The 22,135-nt window shown below is 31.6% G+C and overlaps 6 protein-coding genes across 8 annotated transcripts; 3 read left to right on the top strand and 3 right to left on the bottom strand.

Moving 5' to 3' along the window:
- Positions 1-3,173: 3,173 nt before the first annotated feature.
- On the bottom strand, positions 3,174-5,802 carry LOC106716327 (CDK-activating kinase assembly factor MAT1). The gene is made up of 5 exons (XM_045684292.1): positions 5,548-5,802; positions 5,100-5,396; positions 4,504-4,739; positions 3,968-4,146; positions 3,174-3,398 (listed from the first exon to the last, which is right to left on the bottom strand). The coding sequence occupies exons 1-5, from the start codon at positions 5,669-5,671 to the stop codon at positions 3,299-3,301; spliced, it is 936 nt and encodes a 311-aa protein (XP_045540248.1). The 5' UTR covers positions 5,672-5,802; the 3' UTR covers positions 3,174-3,298.
- A 294-nt stretch (positions 5,803-6,096) lies between these two features.
- On the top strand, positions 6,097-7,822 carry LOC106716823 (m-AAA protease-interacting protein 1, mitochondrial). 3 transcript variants are annotated; one of them, XM_045684295.1, is made up of 5 exons: positions 6,097-6,130; positions 6,262-6,578; positions 6,688-6,852; positions 7,190-7,308; positions 7,610-7,822. In XM_045684295.1, the coding sequence occupies exons 2-5, from the start codon at positions 6,276-6,278 to the stop codon at positions 7,749-7,751; spliced, it is 729 nt and encodes a 242-aa protein (XP_045540251.1). In that variant the 5' UTR covers positions 6,097-6,130; positions 6,262-6,275; the 3' UTR covers positions 7,752-7,822. The 3 variants fall into 3 exon arrangements, with proteins under 3 accessions (XP_045540251.1, XP_045540250.1, XP_045540249.1); XM_045684294.1 differs by having other exon boundaries at positions 6,106-6,182; XM_045684293.1 differs by lacking the exon at positions 6,097-6,130 and having other exon boundaries at positions 6,137-6,578.
- Positions 7,823-8,134: 312 nt separating this feature from the next.
- On the bottom strand, positions 8,135-11,030 carry LOC106716325. The gene is made up of 6 exons (XM_014509831.2): positions 10,818-11,030; positions 10,234-10,574; positions 9,406-9,595; positions 8,796-9,067; positions 8,326-8,409; positions 8,135-8,243 (listed from the first exon to the last, which is right to left on the bottom strand). Exons 1-6 carry the CDS (start codon positions 10,913-10,915, stop codon positions 8,170-8,172), a joined length of 1,059 nt encoding a protein of 352 aa, XP_014365317.2. The 5' UTR covers positions 10,916-11,030; the 3' UTR covers positions 8,135-8,169.
- A 284-nt stretch (positions 11,031-11,314) lies between these two features.
- On the top strand, positions 11,315-11,928 carry LOC106716331. The gene is made up of 2 exons (XM_014509839.2): positions 11,315-11,488; positions 11,573-11,928. The coding sequence occupies exons 1-2, from the start codon at positions 11,361-11,363 to the stop codon at positions 11,742-11,744; spliced, it is 300 nt and encodes a 99-aa protein (XP_014365325.2). The 5' UTR covers positions 11,315-11,360; the 3' UTR covers positions 11,745-11,928.
- LOC123720924 (structure-specific endonuclease subunit SLX4) lies at positions 11,751-16,519 on the top strand. The gene is made up of 5 exons (XM_045684120.1): positions 11,751-11,765; positions 11,847-14,424; positions 14,682-14,920; positions 15,422-15,574; positions 16,250-16,519. Exons 1-5 carry the CDS (start codon positions 11,751-11,753, stop codon positions 16,319-16,321), a joined length of 3,057 nt encoding a protein of 1,018 aa, XP_045540076.1. The 3' UTR covers positions 16,322-16,519.
- A 147-nt stretch (positions 16,520-16,666) lies between these two features.
- On the bottom strand, positions 16,667-19,934 carry LOC106716328 (protein IMPACT-B). Its single transcript, XM_014509835.2, has 6 exons — positions 19,792-19,934; positions 19,336-19,568; positions 18,875-19,007; positions 18,316-18,419; positions 17,313-17,519; positions 16,667-16,965 (listed from the first exon to the last, which is right to left on the bottom strand). Exons 1-6 carry the CDS (start codon positions 19,816-19,818, stop codon positions 16,872-16,874), a joined length of 798 nt encoding a protein of 265 aa, XP_014365321.2. The 5' UTR covers positions 19,819-19,934; the 3' UTR covers positions 16,667-16,871.
- Positions 19,935-22,135: the final 2,201 nt, after the last annotated feature.

The raw sequence follows: 22,135 nt of genomic DNA, 5'->3' as shown, positions 1-22,135 counted from the left end.
GTTATTAAAGTTATTTACGTTTCTTTTACGTTAATTTTTATATATTATTAACTAGCTTTTTCCCGCGACTCCGTCCGCGCGGAATAAAAAAAAAAAAAAAGAAAAGAAAACGGGGTAAAAATTATCCTATGTCCTATTCCTGGTTCTAAGCTACCTGCCCACCAATTTTCAGTCAAATCGATTCAGCCGTTCTTGAGTTATAAATGGTGTAACTAACACAACTTTCTTTTATATATATAGATAGATAACAACGCAAGTGTCAACTGACTTTCCCGTATAAATACCACATATAATACAATACATTCAAGTAATAAAATTCTTAAGTTAAATAAGGAGTAAGTAAGATTAGATCTTACTTACCCCTTATTTAACACAGCACTTACAGTTCAATTAATCAATTTCCAAGCAGTGGCTTGCACTAACAGTTGCGGGGTACTGATGTTCGATTTGATGTTTCTAGTGTTAAAGTTACTATCAAAGTAACCACGTTTATTAATTAGTATTTATTCCAGAAATATGAAATCGTTTATAAGAAGAAAGATTGCATAAATTATATATTATTAATATTCTATTATAGACTTTACTTGTCTGTAAGCTTGTAGACTTAGTGAATTATGTTTACTGTCGTATATACTCTTAACATCAAGGGAAGGTACTTTGAAAATAAATTACGTTACAAGTTTTCTCCATAATCTGTTTAGTTCGGAAACGCAGGCATTGAACATTGTAAAATAACGGTATCTCCACAACAAACTAAACAGTATTTTCTAAGCCGCGATGTCTCGACACATCCATTGATAGGGTCACAAGGATTTTAGATTAATCGATAATAATCGTTATTATATGAATAAAGAATATTTTAGGGCTGAAATAGTTAGACGCTTCATTTTTTATTATTACATGACGCACGCACATATGTAGTGGACGCACAAACATATGTTAGGGGTGGCGAACTTTTACGTATTAACATGCCATTTTTCTAAAGAAATGTACAATGAGGTTATAGACGTGCCATCAAATAATTTTGACTTTGTTATTATTGTGAATATTTTGAAGCGTTGTAATAACTCGTGTTCGCTTCTCATATAATACTCCAGTTTTTCGACGTGCATAATGAATTTTGTCTTTTCTCTTACGAGGCACGTTAAAAGCGCTCTATAAACTATCAAATTTTTTGTCAAAATGTGATGTATAAACTATGAAAGCTGATCGACCCGGCTTTCAAGAGATAATCAAAATACAAGATAACTTTATAAATTCAAATATTTTGATGTCCGACATTTTGGTATAGTTATGGTAGCCCTACAGCGAGCATGCCCGGCGCGGCGCAGCGACGTCGTTGCATTATTTGTCGTGGCTCAAAGCCTCGGTCGGTGCTTTGACACGTTATCGCAACGACAATATTTGCCCGCTCGTTTGTGCGTCCGGCGCGGCTGAAGGGGCGGGAACATAAAAATACCACTTTAATCTGACCGAAGAGATATTATGAAGCATAGACTTCTATAATCGTCACTCTCAATTTACCGTTACCTAGGTAACCCCTGTTAGCATCTTTTGGCTTCAACACAGACCTCGTTGATGTTATTATAAGGATTTATAAATTTTTGATGTTTCACCAGTGAAAATCGCACGATAAAACCTTCCTAAAAAGCTTTGCAATCTAAAAAAAAGACTATCAAAAAAGTTTAGTATGCGCAGCTGTGCCTTACGACAATGGACATAAATCTAAAAAATAAAACAATTAAATCCTGTCATACTTCTTACTAATATTATAAATGCGAAAGTTTAAATGGATGGATGTTTGTTAGAAGGTAACTACAGAACGGCTGCATGTATCTTGCTAAAAATTGGCATAGATGTCAAACATAATCTGGAAGAACACTAATTAGATTTTTTCTAATTCCCCGCGGATGGAGTCGCGGGCGCCAGCTAGTTACTACACAGTTATTAAGGTAGTTAATAAAACACAAAAAAACTCATAACTTTTTACTTTTAATTAGGTTTCACAGCTCAAAATCCTTTACAAAACATTAACGACATATTTACAAAACATACCTCTGTCATCCATTACTTGAAACAACATGAAAAATCAACAGACAGACGTAGCCAAAGAATTTAATGTGAACTAAAGATAGAACCTTCTTTAATTAAAGTTTTTGATTATTTCTTTTAATTAATAACAAACTTCGAAATATAAAATTGTATCTGAAAATAAAATTTTTAAATCGACTATCTTTTAGTAAAACCAATTCAATAACTTTTAATTATGGAAAATAAAACATTGCTTGAAAAACGGAAAAAATTGAAAAGGAAAAATTTACTTATTAAAGATGAATTTCTGAGACCATAATTTCTGTATAAAACATATATATTTGACAAAATAGAGATAAAAATATGTTTTAAACCAGTGATTGTCAAACTTATTTTCTTTCACCGCCCCCCTTGAAAATTTCAGAGCCCCCTAATTTTTATTCAGCCCTAAAATTTAAAAACCACAATTTCATTAATTAATTTCATTGGGCCCCTTATTGCCCCCTCCTAGGAGTCAAACGCCCCCAAGGGGGCGTTATCGCCCACTTTGGGAGACACTGTTTTAAACGGAGATTTAGGTCTCAGAAACTGACGGTAAGATAAACGCAACGATTGATCAAATCATATTCGCGGAGATTACGTTCACAAAATGTGCCTCGGATAATTAAGTTCAAAAAATTTACCTTGAGAATTAATAGAACAGACATAATAAAAATTAAAAACAGATACATTTACTTCAAAGAAAACTAAACAATACTAATGTTAATTTAAACAATATATTTTGCACCTATTTCTTTAAACTAACAACTTAAGTTTTTCCTTAACAAATGAACTTAAAATGAAACCAAACAGACTAATTAGAAACAAGTTACAATGTGGTTTCAAACTGTTATACATTTGAGCAGTCGGATAATAAAAACCTAAAAAAAAATTAACTTTTCTTCAATATGTTTACATCTGTTTTTTATATACAATACCTTCTGATATTAAACTTTTACAATTTTATTATACAAACACAGGGTGTTCAAAAATAAGATAATTTACGTTCAATTAATAATATCCGAACATACTGTATAATGTATAACAATCCAATGGATGTACAAATGTTTAGAACAATGACCAGTAATATCTTTAATATTCAATATACAGCGTGTTCAACAATACATTTTCTCTAATCACTTAGTATCTGGTATATGGTATCTAAGTATCTGGACATCCTGTATACATTCTACTCCAATACAATAACAGGTTCTTCACCATTCTCATGTCAGCTTGCATGATACAGACCAGCCATAGCATCCTGTAGAGCGCGCAGACAAGGTAATGTAGAGGTGTACCCACCCGCTTTCTCTGTTTCATTCTCTGCTCTGTGAATACAATTGTAAATTTTCACTGACACAATATTTGTAAAAAAACATATTGTTAAGAATATTACAGTTCAAAAAAAGGCACAGATAATACAGAATCTCCGGAATGGGTTACTAGATCTTAATAAAATTTGGCACAGATGTCAATTAACTTAAACTTAAAAAAAAACTTAGTTTTTTTTTAAATGATGCAGAGTCGCGGGCGAAAGCTAGTTTTTTTATAAATTTAGAAATGAAATTTTAGTGCGTCAAAAGAAATGTAAATTTAATGACTAATATTTCATTTATACAAATAATTGGATTTTATATCAAACTAGCTTTTACCCGCGACTCCGTCCGCGCGGAATAAAAAATAGAAAACGGGGTAAAAATTATCCTATGTCCGTTTCCTGGTTCTAAGCTACCTGCCCACCAATTTTCAGTCAAATCGATTCAGTCGTTCTTGAGTTATAAATAGTGTAACTAACACGACTTTCTTTTATATATATCAAATTTAACCATAAAATACTTATGTAGCGTAATTTTTTGATTACAAGTTACTTTGGAACAAAATATAAAGCAATACTTACCTCACATGTTGCAGATACCCTTTAGAGATTATATTCTGTATAGAAGGTGGGTCAGGACCACATCTGTCTGGTATTACGGGTGCTTCATATTTGTATAAAGGCCCTTCTTCTAATATTGGAACACCCTGTTGACTTCCCGAACCTCTCGAGAATTTAACTCCCGTTGAAAATTGAGTCACCTGAAAAATAATTTTAGAAACTATAGCACTGATGATAGCTGATGAATTTTCAGAGAACCTCAATATAAACCAACTAACTGTCGCCCGCGACTCCGTCCGCGCGGCATTTAAAAAAAAAACTAAATGGGGGGGGGGTCATGAAAAATAGATGTTGGCCGATTCCCAGAGCTACTGAATATGCTCATAAAATTTCATAAGAATCGGTCAAGCCGTTTCGGAGGAGTTCAAGTTCGAACCCCCTAACACCAGAATTTTATATATAAGATTTATAAAATGTTTCACTTAAAGGATGTTCTGACATGACATAGTTTATGACAATAATCGAGTGACATGAAAAGATAATACCAGAATGCATACCTTGGGAATTATTGGAACTACATCAATCTCTTCCTTTTTAGCAATATTCTGAGCAAATGTATTTAATATCTCTTTAGCATCACCCTCCGCAAACATTAATTCATCAATAAGTGCTTCCTTTTCTCTGATCTTCTGCTTTTTAGCTTCCTGTTCTAGTCTAGATATTTCTGCTCTCCGTAACTCTTCCATCTGCTTCTCTGTCTCTAAAATCTCCTCTAATTCTATCTCTTCTCTACCTGGAATTAAGAAAAATATTGTTGATTCTTTATATTATATATAAATAGATTTAAGATTTTTTTTTTTAAATATGTAACAGAAGCTGGACTTTGTCTGTGTGGATTTTAAAAAAGTCTATCTCACAGGTACTATTAATTTTTCGGCATAAAATAAGAGCTTTTAATCTACTAACTCAGTTGCAAATTTCATATAGATCTGTTCAACCATTCTGGGGTATATCAAGTATCTCTTCATCCATTCGTCCATCTTAACTTTTTCATTTAGAATATTTGCAGGATTACTAGATTATTGTAAAACCTTAATCCACTTCACTGACATTGAGGACACATGTATTTGTGCTGTAAAATAAAAAAACATACCTATTTTCACTTTATTCTTCATAATTAATTCTTTATTATCTTTCTTGTACTGTTCTATCCTTTTATTAGTACCTACTACATCTATATTGTTACATAAATTGTATACAATTGTTTCTATTTCTTCTAAATAATCATTGTATTCCCTTAAAGTAGCAAAGTCTTCCTCTTTTTTATTGTAATCCTTAAGAACTCTCTTTCTTATGTCTATTTCCTTTTCAACCATAGAGTCCTCGAATAGCTGCACTCGAAAATTACTTCGACGAAGGGGAACATTACAGTCAGGGCAAGAACCAGAACCTGTAATATACGAAAATAATATTTTCACTAAAATCAAAATTTTAGAACAATTTCTAGATCTGGAATGTTTCATAACGTAACGTAACTCATACTGAAAAACAATTTAATTAGAGTAAAAGCAATGTTTTTAAATAACTATAAATGAATTAACCTTTTAAAAATAATAAATCCACACAACTTTCGCATAAAGCGTGGCCGCATACATTTACCATCAACTTGAGTGAGGGATTTCTGTACTTTGTTGTTTTACAACGGGGGCACGCTTGGTCGTCCATTTTTGTACTAGTTTCGGATAATATGAAAAATATATATATCGACAAATTATTCCATTTATTTTTTAATTTGTATAAATCTTCTAATATTGAGAACTTTAAAAATCGCCCCTTGAATACAGTTTCTCTTGAGACAGTTTTTTTGACAATGACATTTTGCTTTGACAGAGAGTTAAGATGTCATATTTTTTTTTGTTACATCGACTCCGATTTTGAGGACTTTACCTATTTTGTGTAATTTGTAAGAGGGGGTTAATTGCCATTAGATTTTTATCTTACGAATCATATTTCACACAAAATTAATTTATTTTTATTACATTATAGACAATAATAAATCAACCAAAATAAAGTTATTTTGATCTGTTCCGAACTGAGTTATTGAACGTCTTTCAATTTCTGATTTATTATCCAATACGCATGCAGGAATTCAGGCACTTGTTTTTCTGACCAATCAAAAATAGAGTATTATTTTTGGCGTAATCATTTTCACAAAGATTGAAAAACAAATGTTTTTGTTTGTGTTTTTTACAATATTTGTGAAACTTGAAGCAAATTTAAGCAACTCATAGTTTAAATAGGTTTTATATTTTCAGGTAAATTTACGACAATGAATTTAGCATTTAGGCAGCTCCTAAGTGCAAGGACTTTTAGGTTATGTGAGAAGTTTTCACCAAAAAGTATTCAACTCCCAATTGCCTCAACATGCCCTCCTATACATCAACGAACTTACTGCCAAGATCATGCGGAATCAAGGAAACTGCCTCAACTGATGGAGTTCCCGCCAGTAATGTGGCCATCTTTTATAAAATATATCAAAAACTGGATGTTTGCTAACTTCATCATCAGGCCTTATTTTGACCAGGAATTTAGCTTGAACGAATTCATTGAGGCTTCTAAGCGTGCAGTTCAGGTTTGTTTTCATAACCTTGTGCTTTTTGTTGTGTAAAGTTTTCATCCTATTATCTGAAAGGGTGTCTATCCAGTACTTAGTATTAAATTTCACTAAGATATTGTGTCAGGTTGTTTCAGAATGTCTACAAAAGAGTGATTTCCAAACATTAGAAGGTTTAGTTGAAAAGGATGCTATAGCCGCTCTTAAAAATGCTGTAACCAAGCTCTCAGTCTCACAAAGACAATTATTGTCTATAGATAAGGAAGATATTTTTTATGCTTTCCCTTACCAGGTAATTATTACAGATTATAAAATGTAAACAAAAACGTCTTGTTTTCGAACTGCTGTTTTTTAAGGGATGAAAACTTATAGTTTACTCATGGACTAATATATTTACATTGTATTAGCTACAATTCAACCTAAATTTTGTCTTCGCTTGTAATGAGTATGTTATTTTTAACTGGCTCATTACAGTAAATTTGCTTTGAAGAATTTATACATGTTATAAAATAATATAGAATCACATATACCAAAAATTAATGTTTACTTTCTCCACTTGTGGTTATATCATAATATATAATAGATGAAGATTAATATAACAACTATAAATATTCCTATCTAAATTTCAGGTAGGTGTAATGTTTGATGAATCAGATAAGAGATGGGTTGAGATAACAATGTGCTATCATGTTTTAAAAGGACTGAAACAAATGCAAGAAACTGGGGATATTCCACCTATTACATTAGGGTGAGTGAAACAAACTAGCCGCTCTGCTAATTCACAGTTCACTACCTCATACCTCATACCTGCATAGTTATGATTTGTGTTTTGAGCTGCATTCACCAGGCAGCTGGTGGCTATTCAGCACACATAGTCATAGTACTTCACAATGAACTTTAGTTGTTAAGCCGCAGCTGAACAGTTCAAGTCTGTTGTGTATAAGGTTCAAACTATGAAAACCCATAGTTATATAACCTTTTCACCATAACAGAAAAATATGTACATTTTATCTGAATTAAATATTGTAAAATGTATATTCCTATTTCAGTGTACAACCGGAATTTCGTGACAAGATTTTTATACTTAACTACAGATTTATAAGAGAGTTTACGAAAGGTGTTGAAGACAGTTGGTGGGTAAATATTGTGAATCACTTTCAGCCGCAGTCAATTGCCAAGAAGTCATTTTAGTTAAGACAATAATGAAGTTGTAATTTGTTTATAGATGAAGCAGTACAGTGTTTGATTCAAAATAAAGTATACTTAAATGTTTTTCTTTTTCTTTTATAATGTTTTAAACTTTCTAACTGCATATCTAATCTATCTATCTTTAATGCAAATTTTTCGTTCAGATTTTCCTTTTTCCGCTGAACAAAAGGTTGAAAATAAATGTCTTTTTTCTGTCCAACATTTCTAAAATTTAATCAATACAAAGATTAGGAGCATTTTATTATTTTTAAGAATAAAAATATTTTTCTTAATCTATATACAATAAAAAATTTACTTAAATTTAAATAAGTCACTCCCTAGAGAGTTATCACGATTTTTTTTAAACTTAACACATTCAACGCCACAATTATTTTTAAATTTTAATATTATTTTGAATGTGTTAAAATACAGCACAATTATCCTTTTCATCTTCCAATGCTTCTTTCAATTTGTTTAAGATTATCTGTGAATCTCCTAAAAATAAAATAATTGTATATTATAGACTTAACAAAGGTAAGAACAGGACCTTTGAATGGTACAGAAAAAAACTATTTACCTTTTGCAGGATCATATAATGACCTCTTGGCAACTCCACATTGTACCTTTATAGGTCTTTGTCGTTTACTACAAGATTCCATATCTAGAATTTAAAAAAAAATTTAAAAGTTGAACAATTTTGTGGATGCTAACAAAATGATAGATGCATATGCATCGCAGAATAACTATAAATCCAACTAGTTTACAAGTAATTGAATTAAACGAAATTATTTATAGCATAAGTTTAGACATATCATGTGGAGAGTTGTTGAGAATATAAAGAAGAAACTGTGATGGGTTACAAAGGTAGAGGAAGACTGAAGAAAGCATGGATTGTGGATAAGGAAATTAGATATGACGGCAGATAGAGATGTATGGAAGATTAGTACATACTGAGCCCACCTTCTGGCCGGCTGACATTGCGTTTCCAAGCAATAATCTCAATTAATAAATGTTATTCACCAAATAAATTACTAAATTTACACTTACCACCATGTACTCTATCCAACATTGAGCTGACGTCCAAGTTCTCTACCAACCTTGTACATAAAGCATTAGCATATAAACTAGCCCCGGGTATTATTCTCTCAGTATCACCAGTCTTTACTTCATATGTACAGTCTATGGTTGTAGAACATTCAATTTGTAACAACTCGTAAGCAACTTCAGACGATTGTGTTGAATAACTTATAAGCAGGTTACAATGGGTTGTGTAGTCTTCCACTGTAGTCATAGATGTGTAGATTTTAGGATTGGTAAACCTAGAAAACATTATTAATAACTATTACTCCATTGGAACCTATCTCTTCTATCATCAGTTAAAATTTAATATAGCAATTATTCGCGACTTCGTAGGCGCGGAATTAAAAAAATCTAGTAATAAGTATAATTTATGTCAGCTTGGTATAGTGTACCTAACAGTGAAAGAATTTTTCAAATTGGTTTAGGAGTTTCCGAGCCTATTCAAAGCAAAGAAACAAAATCTCTTTATAATATTAGTATAAATTATTTATATATCTAAATCAAGTAAATTATGAACTCACTGTAAACTAAATTAAGTTACAACTGGTTTCTTAACATTATTTAATTTAAATCTTACCTATCTAAAACATTTCTGCACATGTCTAAAATCAAAACACACAGTTCGGGTTTACATTTGGCCACCTCTCTAAGCAGCCAATTCTCTGTCACACAATGTTCTACACTTATATCTTCCGTAGGGCAATCCACACAGAGCAAACATCTTGTATTACATAGTTCACATCCATGTCCAGCATAGAAAATAAAAGCTGCAATTTTTTAATCAAATAAGTCACACCACAACTCATTAAGAAACACAAAGATTTATATAGAAATCAGATTTGAATGTTTGTATTTCAGTAAATACCAATTGGATTTGAGTAGTCAAAACTGCTTTTTTTTATAAGAGAAGGGGGCAAACGAGCAGCGGGAACACCAAGGTGTTCATCAACGCCCATGGACATCTGCAATACCAGAGGATTATTATTATTATTTATAGCATCAATGAAACTGGCACTTGCTGTAGAGAAAGAGTGGAACAAGTTGTCAGCACCAGTGTTTCCATCTAAGTAAGTGTCCTTCAAGAGTAAGAGTGAAGTGAGTGAGTAAGAGTGAGAGAATAGTCACTTTTTAAACTACTGTGTACCATCATTAGACCACATTGGCAAGATTGGTAAGATATTTTATGTAAAAGAAGTTTAATATCCTTTGATTATCCTTTTCAAATATCTTGGCAACTTAAGGTCACTGGTACATAGCTCAGTGCCCTACTGTACACACCTAAATTGTGTTCTGCGCAGAAACTCACACAAAGTTAAGTAAGTGAGATATCGGAAAACCATAATATTAAATGATAACTATAAAATTAAATACTATTAATATCTAACAGCCATAAAATATAACTTACTATAAGAATCTTCTGGTATCAATTGAAATATTCTTGTTAAATATGATTTCAATTCAGCCGCAGTCAAATTCTTTAAAGTAACAATTATAAAGCCTAGTTTCTTTAAATTGGAAGCTAAAGAGTCACAATCAATTGTTGGTGTTACAAGTTTTGTTAATTGTCTATATTTATCATTTCCTATGAGTATTGCAACTTTGCTTTGAGGTCTGTAGTAAGTCAAAATTGTCTTAGTGTTCAATGCTGTGGTCAATAATTGTCTATATTGTTGCACCGAGTAACCATGCCGGTCCAGAGTTTTCATCAAAATCTCTCCCGGTTTTTTACTACTTTGGAAATTTAATCTGTGAAAAAACATTGTTGTAAATAAGTAAAATTTTCGGATTTGATTATATCGTCAATGCAAAAATCAACTCTGATCAATTAAAACCTTTTTAAATTTTTAACTTTTCAAATCTTCAACAATTTTTTGTAACAAAAGTCACTGTCCCTCATAAACAAAACAACCTTAGCAAGATAGATAGGTCTTACGCTGTTAGAGTAAATATATAAAACAAATATGTAAAAACTAACGATACATTACTTACTTCAAATTTGCAAGTTTTGCTAAGATTTCACATGATTCAATATTAAGTGCTAAAGCTCTTTGATATTCAGCGTAGGATATTGTTTGTAATAGTGACATTGTGAGAATCTAAAATGTGAAGCAAAATAGTGACAATATTAATTTTCCTCTTCTTCTTTTAGTTAAGAGTGAACCCCGTCGTTTTTTTTTTTTTTTTTCATTTTCGTCGTTGATTTGATCGAAATTGGAATAAATAGACTTTTAAATAGAGTTTTGACTTTGACATGACAATGACAAGCTACGGATCACAGATTAGGAAGCAAAGTTCCATTCTTCTCAGTCGCTTCAGTCTTTACAGCTGGTCGTGGTCGCCAAGTAGGTGAACGTTTCATGAAGTTTTATTATTTGTTTCATAAACATTATAAGTATTTCTTTAGAAAACGGTTATCCCAAATACTTATGCAATATGCAATTATTTTTCTTGGAATGGAAACACCTATTGACTTTACACTCTATGTAGAAATGTCATATCAATTTGTCTTGTCGTCTCGTTCTGTTTACAAAAATGGCTATAGGTGTTGATACTTCGAAGTGGAAACCTAGAAAGTTAAAAGGAACTCCCGCTGCAAAAGTCAGTAATATAATTGGAATAAGTGTAGTTACTTTCGGTGTGATTTGTGGTGTATTTTACCAGTAAGTATATACTAAATTTGTTAATGAAATTTTTGCTTTTATAGTAGCAAGAGGTTATGTTGTCATTTCAAAATTACATTACAGATTTTCAAGTATAACAGCAAATTTTCGTAAAAAATTGGAACCATTTTATGAGGACTCTGAACCAGAAGTAGAAAGACGACTGATGATAGCAAGCGGCTTAAGAAATAGATCGGGTGATATGATTCGTAAACTTAGAGAAGAGGAAGCCAGGCCTGATACCCCTGATAAATAAGAGAAAATGTATATAATTTTTGTAAATTTATTCAGCAGTAGTTAATAAATCTGTAGGACTTATGTTTGTTTTAATTTTGGATATATTTAATGTAATAGCAAGTATTTCCAAAAATCTGGAATGGACGAAAGCTTAACAGACTTTCAAGAGAGAAAAAAAATTTGTACTGGACCTAAAACTAATAAACTTAGAGTGAAGAAGCTAATTTCCAAGAAACGATTAAAAGGTCAAAAAGATATTAGAACATTGGTAAGACCAAAGAAAAACGAACTTTTGACGTTTACAAAGGATTTCAATAATGTGTGTGCTCAAGGTGGCATAGATGTTGACTCCCAGCAGTTGCAGCTAGCCATAGCTCTTTCAAAATCACTTCAGCAGTCAGATCAGACAGAAACTGAGGATTTTCCAACTAATAATTTAACCTCACAAGAGAGAACAAATAGGATCCGAAGAACATTGCAAGAATATGGATTCAGAATACCACAAGCTAAGATAAAATTGGAAGCTTGTAAAAGAATTAAAAAGTATAGAAAACCATACAAATTGTTACAGATAACTGAAGAAGAGAGACTTCAAAAGATTTGTAACAGATATTCACAAGTATTGTTTGACAATCCAGATAAATCATTTGAAAAAGATACAAATGATTGTAATATTGATAGTAAACTTTATCACTTAGCTTCAAATACAACATATGACCTTATAAGAACAAATAAAATATACATAACAGAAATATTGCATGAAATTTCAGTTTCTAAAGGTAATCTACTTAGAGATTGGTCAGATATACCTGGTCGACCAGAAAGCCCTAAACTTGTAGAAGACTATGTTATATCTATGCAAGATATAGAATGCTCCCAAAATGAACTTGATATAATTTTAAGTGGACCCTTATATGCAGCAAAAGATATTTTAAAATCAAAATTAAATAATTCATATCTCAATACAATTAATCAAATCTCCAGTATTCCTGAGATTAATATTACCTCTGAAAACACTGAATCAAAAAATAATGAAGGTTTGAATGAATTACAAAGCAGTCAAGATAATCTGTTAACAATGCAACATAAGCAAAATAGAAGTAATTCACCAGATATTTTTGATGATGACACATCAATAATTGATCATTCAATTAGTGATAATCAAAATGTTGAAAAAGAAAGTACCAAAATTAGAGACAGCAATGTTAGTATATTAAATTTGACATCAACAGAAGTTACTAATAAAGTAGATGCATGTTCTCAATCTTCAGATAACATAACTAAAAGAAAATCAAATGATTTTATGGATTTAACAGAATGTGTTCCTGTAAAATCACATTGTAAAATAAAATTACTAGAAACAACAAACAAAGTTGACTTAGCACATAATAGTATGGAATTCACAAAATGTGTAAATCCCATTTCACAAGATAGTAACAATAGCAAAGAACAAACGAAAAATTCTTTGAGTACTGAAGAGTGTGTTTCTTTAGAGGAAGAAGATAAAACACGCAATGGTATCCCAGCTGTAGTTTCTGAATTAGAAAAAGAGCTAGACTACTCTTCAGATGATACTATTATTCTGAAGGATGATTATATTGATCTTACTCAGAATTGTGGTCCAAAAGTGTTAGTAGAAGATTCTTTGAGAGATGATAACATGCAAACAATGGATCTTACACAATCATCTAATTCTAATGATGATTTACCCGTAGTGAACATTCCTGGTACACAAAAACTTTCCCCAGATGACACCATTATTGTACAATATGATGGTTGTGGTGACATACCTCAAACAAATATTGTAGCACCTTCAAATTCTATAAAACTCAATAATGATGTCATAGAAGTTAATGAAGATTTTCTAGATATTTCGAATGATATTTTAACTGGAAGAAGTCCTTCTAGAACAGAAAATAGGTCAACTATCATTCACAATTCAAAGTATAGAACTGAAGATTTTGCAGAAAGTCAATCATTTAGTTCAGAAATTGCAACAAGTTCAAATAAAGGAAATGGGGATAACATTGATTTGACTCAATCATCAGATTCCACTGTAGATGGTTACCATGAAAGCTCTACTGGTAATGTATCTGAAAATTTACAAATCAATGATTGTGATAGCCTTGGTAAGAAAGGCGATGTTTCTATAGATTATGATGAAATCAATCAAGTTGTAGAAAATGTTAGTCCAATAGATGAAGAAAGAAAACATATTCAATCAAGGGCAAGAAATTTTTCTCAATCACCTAACAATTTGAATATTTCAGATAATTTTGAACTTTGTGATAGAGAGTTAAACTATTCTTTATATAAATCAAGACTAGATATTGATTATGAAGGTATTTCAATAGTTGATACTAACAATGACGTCAATTACATTAATAAGTCAAAAAGTACAACCTGTTATAACAATTATACTATAAATCGATCATTAAGTGAGAGTGATCTTCCAATTAATGATAGAACAAATTGCAAAGATAAACAGTACAATATAACTTTGAATAAATCAGCTTGTTCTACTCCAATTAAAGCAACTATTACAAATGATAGGGTTTCAATAAAAACACCAACTAATTCCGAATATGTTGTTAAATTGGGTGAAGTTACACCAATGTTAGATTATGAAGCTATGTCAAGTCCGGAAAGGAATAAAGAATTAGAGAAATATGGTTTAAAACCATTTAAACGGAAAAGAGGTAAGTGTTAATTTTTTAATGTAATTTTGAGATAATTTTCATAGAACTTAGATGTGATCAGGTTAGAATAATTTACAGTTTAAATCTTTATTTCTTTTGTCTTATTTCTAAGATAACTGGTAACATAAATCTATATTTTTTTTAAATTGTAGTGATTCTTGATTCTAAACGAAGAAATGAAACATTGATGTCCATTTTAATTGAAGGATATTGTATGAGTGCATTTTTTTATTTAATCCTCTTTTTTATCTTTTCAGCCATACAACTTCTAACACACTTATACAACCAAACACATCCAATAATAGAGCAATGTTCAGAAGATCCTGTGCCATTTAAAAAATTTAAACCTAATTCACCAGAGATACATAGTTCACAAAAAAACAATATTATATTGGATAAAGAAAATATTTATAGTGAAACAAAAACTAATCCTGATATTAGAAATATTGAATGTTGTTCTGATGATTGGGTTTTTCAGAAGAGAGAGAAAGCTAAGGTTTGTTAAATTCAAATATTTTTAAAGTATGTTTTGATCTTTCCTTATAAATCTCATGATATAAATCTATATATATAAAAGAAAGTCGTGTTACACTATTTCTAACTCAAGATGAAAATTGATGGGGAGGTAGCTTAGAACTAGGAGACGGACATAAGAACTTTTTTATCTTGTGTGCATTTTTTATTCCGCGCGGACGAAGTCGCGGGTAAAAGCTAGTAGAATTATAAAAGTCTGCCTTATAGGACAGTGCAAATACAATGGATACAGTCGAACCTGTACAATCTCCATAAGCAAGAAAAGTGGGTTAGAGAGGAACCTCCCTCGGAAAGGAAGGTCTCTTGAACTCTCGCTTAACCATGTTTAGACTGTTAAATTAACTGTGAGTTTCGGCTACCACGACACTCTTATTTTCTTTGAAAAAAAATACAACAAAATGTGTCAATACAAATGTTACATTGATAGCATTCAAAGGGTTAAATTAATATTTTCATACTTCAGGTGTATTCCTGTCCAGTACCATTACACATAGCATTTCACAACTATGTGTCGTGTAGAAGACATTTACGGGAGGCAATACTGCGTTATGAACCCATTAATATAGATGTTATACATAAAGATCTTGTTTCATGTGGATTTAAATACAATCCTAAGGTAATTAGTAAAATTAAACAAATCATGAAGCTAAATTAATTGTACCTCGGTACAGGGAAGTATTTTTTTTTTTTTTTTTTATAAGAGAAGGGGGCAAACGAGCAGCGGGAACACCAAGGTGTTCATCGACGCCCATGGACATCTGCAATACTAGAGGAATCGCAAATGCGTTGCCGGCCTTTGAGATGGTGATACGCTCGCTTCTTGAAGGACCCTAAGTCGTAGTGGTTTGGAAATACCGCCGAGGACAGACCATTCCACAACACGGTCGTGCGCGGCAAGAAATTTCGCGGGAACCGCACTGTTGTGGAATGCCAGCCGTCCAGATGGTATGGATGGTATCTGGCGGTCTGTCGGGTCGTCCGATGACGAAACTCGGCGAAAACAGTACTTCACATTTTAAAATCGGTCAACCCTTTTTATAATTTAATAGATATTATGCAAGTTACTGATTTCGTTTATCTTACTAATATTATAAATGCGAATGTTTAGATGGATGGATGTTTGTTTGAAGGTATCTCCGTAATGGCTAAACTTGATGAAATCTGGCACAGATGTAGAACATAGTCTGAAAGAACACATAGGCTATTTTTTTTAATTCCTCGCGGACGGGGTCAAGCGCGACATCTAGTTAAAATATAATGCACAATTTATTCAACCAAACCTTTGTTTCAGGATCTACTAAAATTTTTGGATAGAAAATGCATTACTGTGAAAACGGCTGATAATACAAGAAATAATAAATAATTTATCTAACTATTCTAACCTATAACTAATATATAACATCATGTGACAAGTTAATTTCTGTGTACAGATTAAAATAGAACATGGCTAGTTTGATTTATATATGACGATGTTGACAATTTGCCTGTGACATAGAGACTCAATTACGTTTTTAAACTATTTATAAGCCTATTTAATTATATGATTACTTTTTGTTATGATTCACTGTAATTAAGAAAATTTATTATGAAATAAATTTGCCTGTAATATTATTTAATATTTTCAATTTCTGCTATAAAAAAAAGTTGATATAAATAAAATAAAAAACATCATATTAGTCAAGATTCAATTATAATAAGATCACAATTTTTATATAACTATATACAAAATATATTTACTATATACACATACATACATTCAGCAATATTCTGCAGTTGCCATAGCAACTAGCCCCAGTAACTACTAAGCTGGTTATATTCAAAAACTTGAAGTATAATGTGTATTATTTTTAAATAATCTCCCTATTAAATCTAAATCTTTCCATCAGATATCACATTTATGATATAAGTTGGTGTCATTTCTTGAGCAGACCCGCTTGTTGAATGACCTGTCTTGTGGCATTGTTGATGTGACGGAATCTATCCGGACCAAGTTGTATGCCACCATACCTACAAAAAAAGATTAACATAAACTAATAGTGTTAAAAGTTTTTTTTATATATCATAAGGTGGAAAACAAGCAAGAGGCCACCTAATTTCGCCAAAATTAGACATATGCTATTTCAGATGCGTTGCCTTATTTTAATCTATAGGAGGGGACGTGCAGAAACAGAATATTTCCTCTTCTCATTTGTCTCCCCTGCAAAATCCATTTCCCTTTCCCATCCTTACCTTAAAAGTGCGGGAAGGAAAAGACTACAATTAGGTCTAGCAAGTAAAGTATACGGCTTTTTATGTTGAAATTATATGTTGGATTGGTGGAACAAGAGGTGTTATAATATTAAATTTGGCCATACCATCTTGAAACAACAACTAAAGTGTTCTTCTGATCTAATATTTGTAGTAAATGCAACATTCTTCCACCAGCATGAGCCTCGCCATCATCGTCACAGTCTTGTAATATTGACACACCTTTGTCAGTACTCCGTTCAATACGGTAAGCGTACATATTGTGTGTCGCGTTCAATATCTTCTTATTTTGTTTTAACTTTGCCAATACTGCACTGAAATAGACAGCAGAGTAACCAATTCAAAAATACGATTAAACGAAGTAGAGGTTAATAAGGAATAAGACAAGGTAAACAAATTGATATGGCTCAAACCAATTTTCAAAAGTTCTTTGGCAATAGATGAACCCAGCCATGTTTATAGGTGGACATCATATTTCGTGAATGAGTAATTATAAATAAATTAGAAAATAATACATTGGTCTTATTTTGTCACAAGTGGCTCAGAGGTTAAGCACTTGACTTGTGATCTGCAGGTCCTGGGTTCGAATCACGTCATGTACCAATGCGATTTTCGATTTACAAACGTACATTTATCCGACACTGAAGAAAAACATTATGGTGCAACCTGCAAAGTAATTCAAAGATATGATTGAAGTCAACCAACCCGCACTAAGGCAGTGTGGTTGACTATAGCCTAGTCACCCTTGACTTAGGGTAGGCTCTGAGCCCTTGAGCTTTAGCTTCAGTGGGGATGTTTAGTGAGCTGATGATGATTAATTCGTCACATCAAAAGGAGGCTCAAAATATGACTAGAGCAAAACTCAGATTTACACAAGCTTGATAAACAGAATAAATTGTATGTTAATAATATTAATAACTAGCTTTTGCCCGCGACTCCGTCCGCGCGGAATAAAAAAATAGAAAACGGGGTAAAAATCATCCTATGTCCGTTTCCTGGTTCTAAGCTACCTGCCCACCAATTTTCAGTCAAATCGATTCAGCCGTTCTTGAGTTATAAATAGTGTAACTAACACGACTTTCTTTTATATATATAGATTAGGACACTCACTTGACATCATCAATATTGTGTACTTCGGCTGCATGACCTTGAAATGAACTCTTTCTATCAACAATGACTTCACCATGTGTTATTTCTGGACAATTTATTACTAGCTGCAACAAACAAGAAAAAAATCTGAAGTCAATTCCTATTTAAATTAACAAAAAAAAATATTTTCATCTTATTATGAGTGTAGTAACATAACTATCCTTCACTTCACATTTAAATTCAATATGGAAGTTAAATGCTGTTTGAAATTGGCATAATTTTGATATTAAATTGAAATATGTTAATTATTTCAGTCATGTGTTCATCAGTTCTGAACTGGTTCAAATGTTCAGCTCATGTAAACTTAAACAGGTGAGCTGTGATTCAACATCTAAAGCTGTTCATGGATCATTGCAATGTACTATAAATTTGTGAGTTGATTAGCAAAGAGCTACCAGGTGACAAACAGTTTGCAGCTCGAAATGCCAATCTCATCTATGCAAGTATGAATTGAGCTGAGCTGTGAGCTGATCTGCAGGTCATAAATGTTAGTTGAACCTATAATATTAAAAAGCAATACCTCTGACAGATCCAATATCTCTTCGACTTGTATATTGTTGTTAATTTTTTTATTTTCCTTAGGCTTTATTTGTAGTAGCTTTTCTCTTATTTTCTCTACCCATTGGTAAATAACTGTCTCACCAATATTTTCTCTGGAAAGTGTGAATATATAATAAACATATTTACAAACTACTTACTCCTACAGGGGAATTATAAATGTGTCTTCTGGCGGAATCAATGTAAATAATTTAAAAAAAAAGTTATGTTAGGGAAACAAAGGTCCCCAGCAACGGTTCCCGCCTAGTTGTGACAGTGGGGCTCTAGTAACCGTGGTCGCCTCCCACGGTGAAGCGAAGAGTTTAGAGGTGAGAATCTCACAAAACGTATGCATAAAGCATTCCCCTCTTTTAAAAAAAAAAAAGGGAAACAAAGGGAAAGGAAATCTATTGGTGAAAAATTTGTTAAAAATATACCACTTACAAATATACTTCATCAAGGCTTTGGTGCAGTTTCTCTTTTTCTTTCCTGTCCATCCAAGGAGCAGATAATTCATATTTAGGTGGAGCTTGTCCCGGGTACTCCAAAGGCATTGTTACATACAATATAACTTCATGGTCATTTTCCTTTATTTTTATATTATATGACCTAGTGACTTCACTTTCTGTTGTCCAATCTTCTCCGTAAATAGAACTTAAAGCCTCTACCTCTTCAATCTAAAAAGTGCGAGAATAATTTGTTATTAAATTATAATTTCTGTGTACTATGGTCCTCAGTTGCATCCTCTGAACTCAGTAAAATATTGCCGATTTGCGGGGAATAAAAAACAAGTTTCAGAATGTGTGAATGTGTGTGATTTGAAAGTACAACTTCTTTTCATCTTACCATGAAATAGCTATACTTTCGAATATAGTCTCAAAATACTATAGTTTAACTTACTTGTTTGGTTAAATTGTCAGCGTCCATGATTACATTTAATAGCAGTTCAAACCCAATTTGCCTTTACAATTTAAGATCTGTTCATTTATGTTAGTTTGACTAAATTTAATGAAAAGGCACAGAGTTACACATCAGTACAATCTTCAATTACTTTATGTTGTTCATATTGTCATTCATGGTAATGACATGTCATGTCAAAAGTGTCAAAATTAATAATAGAAAAAAAGTTTCGTTCTAAATTAGTTATTTTCAATCCTTATGAATAAGTTCCTTTGGTTTTTGTTTTAGGGTGCTTAAAATAAATAAGTAAAAAAATAAATATTTATGATTTTCAATTTTGCGAATTTTAATACCATATAATATTTTTTCGCCTTTATTGTTGGCTTTTTACGTAACGTTATATGAAAAATAGAGATATCTTTCGACTCACAAAATTAGTCGTTTTAGTTCTAATTAACTTATGAAACATCTTCAGCTTTCAGGTATACGCCAGGTTTCTATTTGGCGGACTCGCTTCAAGAGTATTTTTATTCCGTTAATTCCCTTTGTTAGTGTTGATGAGTTGTGTGTCATTGTGTAAATAAAATTTTCAAAATTTCTAGTCTAACTTGGGTACAGGTTTTTCAAAGAAATGGTAAATATGTGATATAAAGTATGTGATAGTGCTAGTCCTCATTGCCATCTACCAACGAAAAGAAAAACATCACAAAAAGCCAGGTATTTAAAAGTTATACATCAGTTCAATTCAAAGTTTTTCTTCTTACTGTTCAGAACTCTATGCTCTTTTCACTTGAACTTACCTACAAGTTTGACTTTAATATTAAATTCAGATAACGCGACATTTAAATAAAACTCTAAGTTTAAAAATTTAAACATATCTTTTATAAAACTAACCGTTGACTCTTGCCGATTCTGAATTTAATTTTTGAAATTAGAAAAAGCCTACAATTTTTAAAATATTAATTCTATTCAATCTTGTATCCCGTAAATTCATTAGCTACCAAAGTCAAGTAGGTATGCTATTAGGAAATCCACAGTCATTAAAAATTCCCTGTCAAATAACACCTATCGTAATGCATTAACTTCTGTTAAGCTTGATGTAATTGCTACAACAGTATGCAAATACAAAACGTAATAGGCGTATTATGGAAATATGTCGCAGACCGGAAACTTTGTTATTTCATGCAAAGCTTTGATTCAGTCACATGACGTAATACAAAAGAAATTGTTTTCAATGAAACACTGTTTTTCTTACTATTTTATTTTTTATTTTAAACTTATTATTTCTTTTAAGACATCATTGTAAGTTCGAATTTTTGCTACGAAAATGTTTCACGACAAAAGTCGAATGTGGAATTCGAACCTACGACCCTATTTTTGGCAATCCGTAACCATAATCATTATGTTATTTCCATTTCTTTTTCAATTCCATTGTATCTTTATTAGAATTTTAATTAATTCTGTGGATTTATGAGATTAGAAAACCTACGTATAGCAACATCATTTCTAATCTTTTAAGTCTAAAGGAAAAATAAAAGACAGTTTTTCCAATATTTGGTTTATTGTGCTGTAATAAACAACTAGTTGTGTATTTCCAACATTTGCATAGTAATTTATTAACTCGAATTGAACAAAATGGCGTCACTGTGAATTTAAAAAAATTAAAAGTAACGAATAAACATGACTAAAATATCGAATTTTGAATATCATATTTATGTGTGATTTAGAATCAATTTTTACGTTAAAGTTTCGAAATTATTGAAAAAATTAGTATTTGCATTTAAGAATTATAGTTATTTAGAGAAGAGTTTGCTTTTGCCCTTTTTTTAATATTTTAAGATTACCGCCATTTTGTATCAATGAAATCTGTTGTCACTACACTAGAGGATTTTTTTACAATTATTATATATAATTTCTACAATTTACTACAATCTAAATGGTTATTTATCTATTACATAAAGCAATACTTGATATGGCTATCTAATAATGTACTAATTCTAAATTTACTTAATATAAATATATACAGTATCACAGAGTCATAATACAAAGTCCATTCTTTAAGTTTTTTTTATTGTCGACGGAAAAGCAGGTAAATAAAATAAGTACGCAATGCAAGCGTTGGCACACCGTGCCCAAGAGCACTCTTGTTCCTGACGTGCCAAATAAACTACAGGATAGGTATTGCTATGATACAGTATGTGTTAATACAGAGGAGAAGCGACGGTGTTACAAAGGCTGTTAAATTGTTATTTACAAGTGCCATGTTTTTTAAATCCCAACTTGTGACGATGTGTGTGTTTTTTTAATCGAATTTTATATATCACGTGTGTGTGTGTGTGAATAA

The sequence above is a fragment of the Papilio machaon genome, chromosome 25 (genome assembly GCF_912999745.1).
Source record: "Papilio machaon chromosome 25, ilPapMach1.1, whole genome shotgun sequence".
Lineage (NCBI taxonomy): Eukaryota > Metazoa > Arthropoda > Insecta > Lepidoptera > Papilionidae > Papilio > Papilio machaon.
This window is presented reverse-complemented; position numbering and strand designations above follow the sequence as displayed.

Coding starts and splice junctions, on each gene's coding strand:
- LOC106716327 (XM_045684292.1), bottom strand. CDS start 5,671: ATGGACGACCAAGCGTGCCCCCGTTGTAAAACAACAAAGTACAGAAAT. Junction 5,397..5,547: donor GGATTTATTATTTTTAAAAG/GTTAATTCATTT, acceptor CGTATATTACAG/GTTCTGGTTCTTGCCCTGAC. Junction 4,740..5,099: donor GAAGAATAAAGTGAAAATAG/GTATGTTTTTTT, acceptor TCTTAATTCCAG/GTAGAGAAGAGATAGAATTA.
- LOC106716823 (XM_045684295.1), top strand. CDS start 6,276: ATGAATTTAGCATTTAGGCAGCTCCTAAGTGCAAGGACTTTTAGGTTA. Junction 6,579..6,687: donor CTTCTAAGCGTGCAGTTCAG/GTTTGTTTTCAT, acceptor ATATTGTGTCAG/GTTGTTTCAGAATGTCTACA. Junction 7,309..7,609: donor ATTCCACCTATTACATTAGG/GTGAGTGAAACA, acceptor TTCCTATTTCAG/TGTACAACCGGAATTTCGTG.
- LOC106716325 (XM_014509831.2), bottom strand. CDS start 10,915: ATGTCACTATTACAAACAATATCCTACGCTGAATATCAAAGAGCTTTA. Junction 9,596..10,233: donor GATACCAGAAGATTCTTATA/GTAAGTTATATT, acceptor AAAAAATTGCAG/CTTTTATTTTCTATGCTGGA. Junction 9,068..9,405: donor TGCAGAAATGTTTTAGATAG/GTAAGATTTAAA, acceptor AATGTTTTCTAG/GTTTACCAATCCTAAAATCT.
- LOC106716331 (XM_014509839.2), top strand. CDS start 11,361: ATGGCTATAGGTGTTGATACTTCGAAGTGGAAACCTAGAAAGTTAAAA. Junction 11,489..11,572: donor ATTTGTGGTGTATTTTACCA/GTAAGTATATAC, acceptor ATTACATTACAG/ATTTTCAAGTATAACAGCAA.
- LOC123720924 (XM_045684120.1), top strand. Junction 14,425..14,681: donor ACCATTTAAACGGAAAAGAG/GTAAGTGTTAAT, acceptor TTATCTTTTCAG/CCATACAACTTCTAACACAC. Junction 15,575..16,249: donor GATTTAAATACAATCCTAAG/GTAATTAGTAAA, acceptor CCTTTGTTTCAG/GATCTACTAAAATTTTTGGA.
- LOC106716328 (XM_014509835.2), bottom strand. CDS start 19,818: ATGGACGCTGACAATTTAACCAAACAA. Junction 17,520..18,315: donor CACAATATTGATGATGTCAA/GTGAGTGTCCTA, acceptor TGTCTATTTCAG/TGCAGTATTGGCAAAGTTAA. Junction 16,966..17,312: donor TTAGTTGTTGTTTCAAGATG/GTATGGCCAAAT, acceptor CTTTTTTTGTAG/GTATGGTGGCATACAACTTG.